Below are 9,776 nucleotides of genomic sequence, written 5' to 3'. Positions count from 1 at the left end.
CCACTCTCAATATTAGTGATGGGTGCTTTCGAATCACTGCTTCATGAAGCTTCGAAACCTTTACGAATCTTTTGTTTCGAATCATTGATTCGGAGCATTTCAAACTACCAAAGTCACGTGATTTCACCGCTGGGTGCGATGATCTCTGTGAACCGATAAATCATGAGGAGTCAATGAGATTTGCCCAAAGACTATAGATTTTGAAAGAGTGTTCACCTATGGTAATGAATGGGAGAAACTGCAACGCGCGCAGTATGACAGAAATATCTTTTTAAGTAAAATAGCCAATCGCTGATTGATAAAGTTATTGCGTCACTGCAGCTGCCGTTAGATGCTCCGGTTCCCATAGAAACCTGAGACTCTCGCTTAGGACTGCACATGCGCATTAGCTCGTCTAGCCTGAAAAATAAGCTTTTTTAACGCTATTTGAGTATAAGAAACAACGTTTATGTGACAGTTCATTAATTGCGAGTCCGCCACGTAGTTTGAGATTTCAGGATTCCCCATTCAAATAGAGTTGTGTCCCAAATATGCACTTACAATATGTACTCATCCATGTAGTGTATGGATTTTATGTAGTGTATGGAAGTTTATTTTGTCATTAACATCGGTGTCTGATCCCCCCTCCCCCTCCGCAACTTAATTAAAGCTGCCACACTTCATTTTTTTCCATATTTAAAGTGCACTTTTTCTTTTTGGAATTTTCTGTGTGAATGCACTACTTGCACTATTTGTACTTAAAAACTTAATAGAATAGTGCGCAAGTATGCGAATTGGGACGTACCTGGATGCCTGAAATAGAGTACCTCAGGGATGACTTGTTTTTGTAGGCCAACCCGGAAGTTAGCGGTGCACGGGTTCCCTCGATCGAAAGCCTATGCATTTTTCCCATAGACTTTTGAAAAATCGCAAAAAATAAGCTCTGTGTTTAACAAAGGGTTATGACACTTACACGTTTCGTCTATCAAGATAATCTTTACAAGTTAACACAACATTTATACATTTTGAAGCCTAAATAAAGTCGTCAGATATAAAAAGCTAACAGTAGGCTATAAACGGACTACAGCACATCTATGGTTTTTACCTGATCTCTGATCAGTTTTATGCACTTGTATAAGTTTTAATGAGACATTTGTATAATTAAAAGGAACAATAGTAGTTAATAGTGTAACAAAACAAGCCCTGAAAATTGATAAAAGAACACATATTACACTTAATAGTTAATGATATTAGATGATTAGTTAATTGTATTTGATAGATTATACTTTGAATAAAACACTTGAAATAGGGTTTAAAGCTGTTTTTATGCATGTTTGGCCTGAGTTTTTGTTGCATTTACAGTGTTTTGACCGGCAGGCGTCACCAGCGTGTGGCGTTTCAAACGCTTCGAAACAGTGAATCATTTGGCGAAGCAAGTGGTTCAATTGATTCGAAGCTTCGAAAAGCTTCGTTTCTCCCATCACTACTCAAAAGCCTATGCTTGTCTTAATGAAGCTGAGCTAAATGATGACAGATGGATGAATACATTGGCACATGACACCTGCAGTCACAGTGAAGTAATAAGGATGAAACATAATAGATAATGTTACTAAAAAAGATATACAATGTGACTTGTGGTTCTCAAACTTGAATAAACAATTAACGCTAGTACGTTATCGTCGGAAAAATCTTATTCAAAATATCAAATGAAATAAGCATAAAATGTAACACTAAAAATAAGTTTTATTTTATAACTGACATTTGTTTCAGGACCGGAAGTGCAGCATGCGCATGAGCGGAAGTTCACCGTGATGTAATACGCTAGAAAGTTCCCCGGATATTAAGTGTAGTGCGAAGGTCAGTAGCGCACAGACAGAGTAAGTAGCTGCACAGTAAGTCATATTTAACAGAAACTTCAGCAAGTCTTGTATCTTTTCTGGAACTTGTAATAAGAAAGCAACATGCCGAGAGGAAGCCGAAGCAGAACCTCGAGGATGAGTCCTCCAAGGTGAGAGAGAGATTATCATGAGTTACACATTGCTGCTGGTCATGTGTGTGTCAGTCAGCTACTGAAACCACACTATAATTCATCAGCACACATCTATCTACAGCTGCACAAGACGGACACAGTCACTTCGTTTTAAACATATTAGTTGTTATAAATTACGATGATGACTGTAGGAGGACATGTAGCCTACATTTATATGATCATGAATCTTTAAACTTGATTAGTATTTGGATTAGTATAGAACTTGATACTTTGGTTAGTATTTATTTACAATATGAAATTTATGATGTTTCTGCGATCATAATCTATACTGTTTTTGTTGTTCGCTGCTCTAAAATGTTTCTTTAGATGTTTAGTGTAAAGATGCACTGACATTAAAATTGGTATTTTATAATTGCAGAATACTAAAAGTTTTATTAAATTCTTCATGTTTTAAAATATAAGCTTTAACTGTTAGATGAGGACAAAATTGATCTAAATATAAAACATAGAAGAAATAAACAGGCACCAGTAAATATTTATTAATTGGTGACTAATAAATGTCCAATATCTACCGATAGTGACTGCGTTTTTATAAGAATGTAATATCTGTGATTATATAAGGTAATTATATAACCTTATGTTTTATCAATGCGTATTGCACATCCCTGTTTGGCCCCTAATTGACGAAAATAAACACCTAGCAACCACCTAGCAACCACCCAAAACATCCTAGCAACTGCGTATCTATCTGATAGTCTGCATGGCCTTAAACCTGCCTAAGCCGAAGCTTTTAGGACTGCTTCAATCTTTTGGCCAGGCTTTCTCAAGCCAACAACGAAGTTTTCTTTAGTAATTTAAATAGATAAAGTTCATCATGTTTTTAAATATTAACATTAAGCATAAGATGAAGACAAAATTTTATGTAAATGTAAAAAGAGGCACCATTTAATATATTAAAAATGAATTGTTAATGACTACTGTATCATAAAAAAAAAAATCTTATTGGTGATAACCAGTATGTTTTGTGCATCGCTATAGAGTGCAACAGTCGAGATCCAGAAGTAAAAACTCAATTAATTTTTTCCATAAGGAAATTAATTTTGAACTTATAAATCTTTAAAGACAGACCTACTGTGAGCTATGATGTTGTTAATTCATGATATTTGCTTCTGCTGAAGCCATCAGCCTGCATTATTTCAGCTTATTTCTTTTAATAGTGGAATTCCTGGTGAAAAACTACATTACCCATGATGCTGTACAAAAATTACACCAATCAGAGAGTGGAAAAAGCAACAAACTCCAAAACATCTCGTTAGCTCCGCCCACTCCCATGAAGCACTGCAAATGACGTAATCGAGTCGATCTCTACGCTCTCAAATGTTTGTGTATGTATGTATGTATGTATGTATGTGTATGTATATATATATATATATATATATATATAATATATATATAGCATTAAAATTATATTGTTTTTTTAGTATATATTTTTAACATTTGTAAATGAGTAGTTTTATAATTCTCCATTTTTAATTCAATTATTCTGTTCGCAGTGCTTCATGGGATTGTAGTTCTTTCCCTCACTAAAGCCGTTAAGTACACAGTCTTTGTCTGATTTTTAAAAACTTTTTTTTGCTTCAAATCAAAGTTTGTAGTGTTGTGATTCACCTCATAGCTGATTGAATGAAGGCTATTTTAAAATCCCTATGAGAAAAATTAATTAATAAAATACTTTCGGAACCAACGCTGCTGAAAAAGTGGGCGGGCACTGTTGCACTCTATTTGGCCCCTAATTGGTCAAACTGCATAGTAACCACCTAGAGCACCCTAGCAACCACATAGCAACACCATAGAAATTACTCAGAATACCCTAGCAACACCATAGCAACCCCCAGTACACCTTAGTAACTGCCTAGCAGGTAGCAGTCATAAAAATAGCGGTAACACTTTAGAATAAGGTTCATTAGTGAAACATTAGTTAATGTATTATTATCTAACATGAACTAACCATGAGCAATACATTTGTTACTGTATTTACTAATCTTTGTTAATGTTAGTTAATGAAAATACATTGTTTGTTCATTGTTTGTTCATGTTAGTTCACAGTGCATTAACTAATGTTAACAAGATTTTAATAATGTATTAGTAAATGTTGAAATTAATGTTAACAAAGATTAATAAATGCTGTGTCAGTGCAGTTCATAATAACTAATGTAGTCAACTAATGTTAACTAATGAACCTTATTGTAAAGTGTTAACAAAATATCTGCGATAAGATAACCCAAATGTTACAATTATGTGTTGTGCATCTTTATTTGGTTCTTTATTGGTCGAACTGATTCACAAATCAGTTTGAATGATTCAACAATGAACAAACCATTAAAAATAATTTTCTAGCAATCACAAATGATGGAAATGTTGTGGAAATCATTGGTCAAAAAGTGTGAGAACCTCATTTAAAGTGATAGTTCACCCAAAAATGAAAATTGTATTGTCATTTACTGACCCTCAAGTTGTTCCAAATCTGTATGAGTTTCTTTCTTCTGCTGAACACAAAAGAAGATATTTTGAAGAATGTCGGTAACTGAACAGTTTGAGTTCCCATTGACTTCCATTGTAAGGACAAAAAAATACAGTGGAAGTCAATGGAAACTGTTTGGCTACCGACATTCTTCAGAATATTTTCTTCTGTGTTTGGCAGATAAAAGAAATCCATACAAGTTTGGATCAACATGAGGGTGAGTAAATGATGAGAGAATTTTCATTTTTGGTGAACTAACCCTTTAAACTCATAATAATAAATGCATGTTTTCACTCTAGTTACTCCTCACCATCACCTCCACCAATGGCTCGCGCAGCCCCTCCGCGCTCATACGCCCCGGCGCCCGCCGCTCCTCCCCCGTCGGCAGTGGCCGCTCCTGCTGCTGCTGCTCCCCGCCAGCCGGGAATGTTCGCCCAGATGGCGACCACCGCAGCCGGTGTCGCGGTCGGCTCTGCTGTGGGACACACGATAGGTCACGCCATGACCGGGGGCTTCGGCGGAGGCGGACACTCAGATGCTGCCAGACCTGATGTTACCTATCAGGTAAACATGAACCCAAACTTTTGGTTTGAATAGTTGTGCTCAGCTTTCCCTTCTGAAAAAGTAGTAGACTTTAGCGTACCTTTTAAAAAGAGTACTTGTTATGGAAAATATACTATATTAAAAGAGTATATTATACTGTAGAAATGCTTTAAAAATATACTTGCACTACTGTTCAAAAGTCTGGGGTCAGTATGATTTTCTTTTTTTAAAGAAATTAATACTTTTCTTCAGGAATAGGCTAATTCACTTCTGAATCTCACCCCCATGTCATACAAGATGTTCATGTCTTTCTTTCTTCAGTCGAAAAGAAATGAAGGTTTTTGAGGAAAACATTCCAGGATTTTTCTCCATATAGTGGACTTCACTGGGGTTCAACGGGTTGAAGGTCCAAATGTCAGTTTCAGTGCAGCTTCAAAGAGCTCTACACGATCCCAGATGAGGAATAAGGGTCTTATCTAGAGAAAACATTTGTCATTTTCAAAAAAAAAAAAAAAGAAAAAGAAAAATATATATACTTTTCAACCACAAATGCTCGTCTTGCACTGCTCTGTGATGCGCCACGCATTACGTAATCACGTTGGAAAGGTCACGCGTGACGTAGGCAGAAGTACCGATCCAGTGTCTACAAAGTGAACAGGCAAAGACTAAGTCAAACGGCCTTTACAAAAAAAGGTAAAACAATGATGTCGGACGATTTTGAAGTCCTACCACGGTACTTCTGCCTACGTCACGCGTGACCTTTCCAACGTGATTTCGTAATGCATGGAGCATCACAGAGCAGTGCAAGATGAGCATTTGTGGTTAAAAAGTATATAATTTTTGTTTTTTTTAGAAAATGGCCGATGGTTTCTCTAGATAAGACCCTTATTCCTCGTCTGGGATCATGTAGAGCTCTTTGAAGCTGCACTGAAACTGACATTTGGACCTTCAACCTGTTGAACCCCAGTGAAGTCCACTATATGGAGAAAAATCCTGGAATGTTTTCCTCGAGCTTCATTTCTTTTCAACTGAAGAAAGAAAGACATAAACATCTTGGATGACATGGGGGTGAGTAAATTATCAGGAAATTTTAATTCTGAAGTGGATTTCTAATGTATTTTATTAGCCATTGTTGTTTGTGAGTACTTGTGTATTTTTAAATCTTTATACAGTAATTATGGATGACAAATGAATGTATTAAAAACTACATTAATCTCTTATATCTGGTTGATCTTGCTAAATAATTGTAGGAATTCTGCTTTAAAATGACAGAATGATGAATTGCCCTGTTGATTGTGTGGTGTCACAGGAGCCGTATCCGGCTCAGCCCATGTATCAGCAGCAGCAGCAGCCGTCAGTGTTTCAGCAGGAGCCGCAGCAGCAGAATCCCTGTGCGTACGAGCTGAAGCAGTTCATCGAGTGTGCTCAGACACAGAGTGACTACAAACTCTGTGAGGGCTTCAGTGAAGTGCTCAAACAGTGCAAATTCTCCAATGGTATGTACTCTGAACCTGGTAGTGGCTGTGCAGGGGAAATTTACTTTTCAAGGCACAATATGTAAGATTTTTGGATTACAATATCTGAAAGCCACTAGAACAATGTTATATATTTTGTTGACTGGTGTACTTACATTATCCCAACTGTTTCCAAATGTTTAAATCAAGAGAAGTCAGCTATTTTAACAGTCTGTGTCATTGTGTCGCCTGTCTCATAGCAGCCGCCGAGCGAACGCACAGAGTAACGTTAACATAACTTTCATTCATGATTGTTTTGACCAAGTAAAACAGCAATGCGTCTCCCCACAATTTTAATTCATCAGATAAACTGACCTGTATGAGTAGTAATTCAGCATTCACAGTTGTTTCATTAGAATAAAAAAAATTATAATGTGAATTTATGTGATAAAATGTAACTGTAACAAAGTTCAAGTTCAGGGATGAAGGAGGTGGACGTTAAACAACTTTAATCGTAACTTTAGTCATAAAAAATGCATAAACAACAAAGCGAAAGGAGCGGCAGTGGTCGACCACGGCATATAATCATAATAAAAACAGCAGTGTAAAATGACCCAGGCTCTCGGCTCGTCCTGCTTCACAGTAACGTTAATAAAACTTTAATACATGAGCTCATCCATGAACATGATTTGTGCCTGAGTCCTGTAGGATTGCCTTCTATCGGCTGTGGTGAGGATGACAACTCCCATGATTCCACGCTCATTCACAGCGTCGCTACGCCTTTGTTATTGTTTTGAAAGAGTGACCTCTAATGGCAAAACTTGCATACTGTGTCTTTAAAAGTAATGCATTTGCTTTCCTCCCTTAAAAAATGTAACTAATTATGTTACTTAGATACTATTTATGAAAAGTAATGTGTTGTATGAGTTTTTTTTTTTTTTTTTTCTGTTACTTTTCACAGCTGGCTGAGACTGTTATTGGCCACATTTAAGACAACAATGTCAACATCTATACAAAAACATCAGATCTGAGCAAAAATCAGAATTGAGCATTAGGGCTCGCAGTGTGAACGTAGCCTAAGTGACTGCTATGAAGATGAGATTTTTAAATTTAGTAGTATGTTTAAGCAAATAGTTTCAACTGAAAAGTAATGTACATTACTTTTTTTTTTTTTTTTTTTTAAAGTAACTTAAAGGGTTAGTTCACCCAAAAATGAAAATTCTGTCATTAATTACTCACCCTCATGCCGTTCCACACCCGTAAGACCTTCATTAATCTTCGGGACGCAAATTAAGATATTATTGTTGAAATCCAATGGCTCAGTGAGGGCTGCATAGCCAGCAATGACATTTCCTCTCTCAAGATCCATTAATGTACTAAAAACATATTTCAATCAGTTCATGTGAGTACAGTGGTTCAATATTAATATTATAAAGCGACGAGAATATTTTTTTAGTACATTAATGGATCTTGAGAGAGGAAATGTCATTGCTGGCTATGGAGGCCTCACTGAGCCATCGGATTTAAACAAAAATATCTTAATTTGTGTTCCGAAGATGAATGAAGGTCTTACAGGTGTGGAACGGCATGAGGGTGAGTAATAAATGACATTATTTTCATTTTTGGGTGAACTAACCCTTTAAATATTAACGTGTACATTTATAAAATAAAGCATTACTTTAGCCTACTCCATTACATAAAAAAATTAATCTGATTAAGTATTGCTTGTTACTTCTAATGCGTTACCCTCAACACTAGTAAGTGGCATGACATTTGACAAAGTTAATGAATTATCGACTGATATTTATTATCAATGAATTTACTGAACAGCATTTACACTTTTCTGCTTGTAAATTGATAAATGGTGCCATCTGGTGGGTCATTAAAGAATGTAAATTAGTCAGCGCCATATTGAATTTTTGACAGGAATGAAAATGAGGCTGTGAGGGATTGAAGTACAGTGCATTTAATGGATTGTACTGTTGTTTAACAACATACCAGTTGTGCCCTCACAACCTTGTTTTCATAAAATTCAATATGTAAAATTCAATATGGCGTCTAACCTGACTTCAGAAGTAACATTGTTCACTTTAATGACATTATTAATAGTTCTGATAACATTAATTACATTGTGATTACAGAAATATAATTACAGTTTTTCATTGATCTATTCCAGTCAGAAATACTGAAAAATAGCTAAATGAGCAATACCTAAACCTAGATTAACATAAACCATTCTGCTTATACAGAGTTGTTCTCTTGTTGTAGATTATGTAGTGAATTTGCATACATTAATTTGTTGCTTCTTTTTCCCCCTAATGTTTTTAGAGGCCACTGTAATGTTTATGGGTTGTATTGTTGTAAAGTAATTAAAATGATTTTTTTCCCTCCCCCAGGACTGTCATGAGATTTGGATTGGAGACACAGCTATTCCATACCATCTGCTAACTTTTGGAAAAAGCTTCCTCTTAAAATGCAACTCAATCAAATATTAGGGCCTGTGTGAAAATTAAAAGCAGTATCTTGGGAGAAATGCTGTGTAACACATGTGATGCATAGTATTTATGTATTTTGGTGTAGATAACTGCAGCGTTCTGATTTTTTTGCTTGAGTTTAAAGAGATCACAATGTGTATTGCAGGAGATTCTTTGTCAGTATATGTTCTTATTGAAAATGTTAATTCAAATGATGTGAATTGCGAATAAAAGGATCAGAAACATTTACATGCATTGTTATCTTTTTACCCACAATATCCATTCAAATGTATAGCATTACAGGTTGTATTACCTTCTGTACAACTCTTTTTATTACAAGTTGAAAGTAGTGTTTTGTTAATTTTGTACCCTTTGTCTGTTCCCACACAAGCATGAGTGCGCATGTCTAAGTGACTGTTATGGAGAAGAGAATTTTAATTCATTTTAACCCTTTCATGCATAGAGGTCACTACAGTGGACAGCTACCATCAAGCAATATCTAATGAGTGATATCAGTTAAATTTACCAAGTATTGATTTTAGTTTGGGAGAAAATTCCTATTAATCATCTGTCTACTATAGTGGACATCATGCATTAATAGCTATATTTCAGCTACAATTCATACTATTACTGTGACTTTTGTTTTTGAAAATGCTTCATCTGCAGTAACTTTTTTTGACTAAATAAATGTATGTGTGTTATTAGAATGTAATTTGCATTAACATCAAAAAATTAATGTGATTACGTATGCAATATATGTGACTTGTAATGCATTATGTATGATCAAAAAGTAATCTGATTACGTTATGCGCGTT

The 9,776-nt window shown here is 35.5% G+C and overlaps 1 protein-coding gene across 1 annotated transcript; it reads left to right on the top strand.

Annotated features, from left to right (window-relative positions):
- Positions 1–1,761: 1,761 nt before the first annotated feature.
- On the top strand, positions 1,762–9,210 carry chchd2 (coiled-coil-helix-coiled-coil-helix domain containing 2). Its single transcript, XM_051862595.1, has 4 exons — positions 1,762–1,987; positions 4,790–5,054; positions 6,343–6,529; positions 8,884–9,210. The coding sequence occupies exons 1-4, from the start codon at positions 1,941–1,943 to the stop codon at positions 8,892–8,894; spliced, it is 510 nt and encodes a 169-aa protein (XP_051718555.1). The 5' UTR covers positions 1,762–1,940; the 3' UTR covers positions 8,895–9,210.
- Positions 9,211–9,776: the final 566 nt, after the last annotated feature.

This window comes from Ctenopharyngodon idella, chromosome 15, assembly GCF_019924925.1.
Source record: "Ctenopharyngodon idella isolate HZGC_01 chromosome 15, HZGC01, whole genome shotgun sequence".
Taxonomy (NCBI): domain Eukaryota; kingdom Metazoa; phylum Chordata; class Actinopteri; order Cypriniformes; family Xenocyprididae; genus Ctenopharyngodon; species Ctenopharyngodon idella.
This window is presented reverse-complemented; position numbering and strand designations above follow the sequence as displayed.

Excerpts from the sequence above, each read along its gene's own strand:
- chchd2 (XM_051862595.1), top strand. The coding sequence starts at position 1,941 with ATGCCGAGAGGAAGCCGAAGCAGAACCTCGAGGATGAGTCCTCCAAG. Across the intron at positions 1,988-4,789 it reads TCGAGGATGAGTCCTCCAAG|TTACTCCTCACCATCACCTC; the intron begins GTGAGAGAGAGA and ends TTTTCACTCTAG. Across the intron at positions 5,055-6,342 it reads GACCTGATGTTACCTATCAG|GAGCCGTATCCGGCTCAGCC; the intron begins GTAAACATGAAC and ends GTGGTGTCACAG.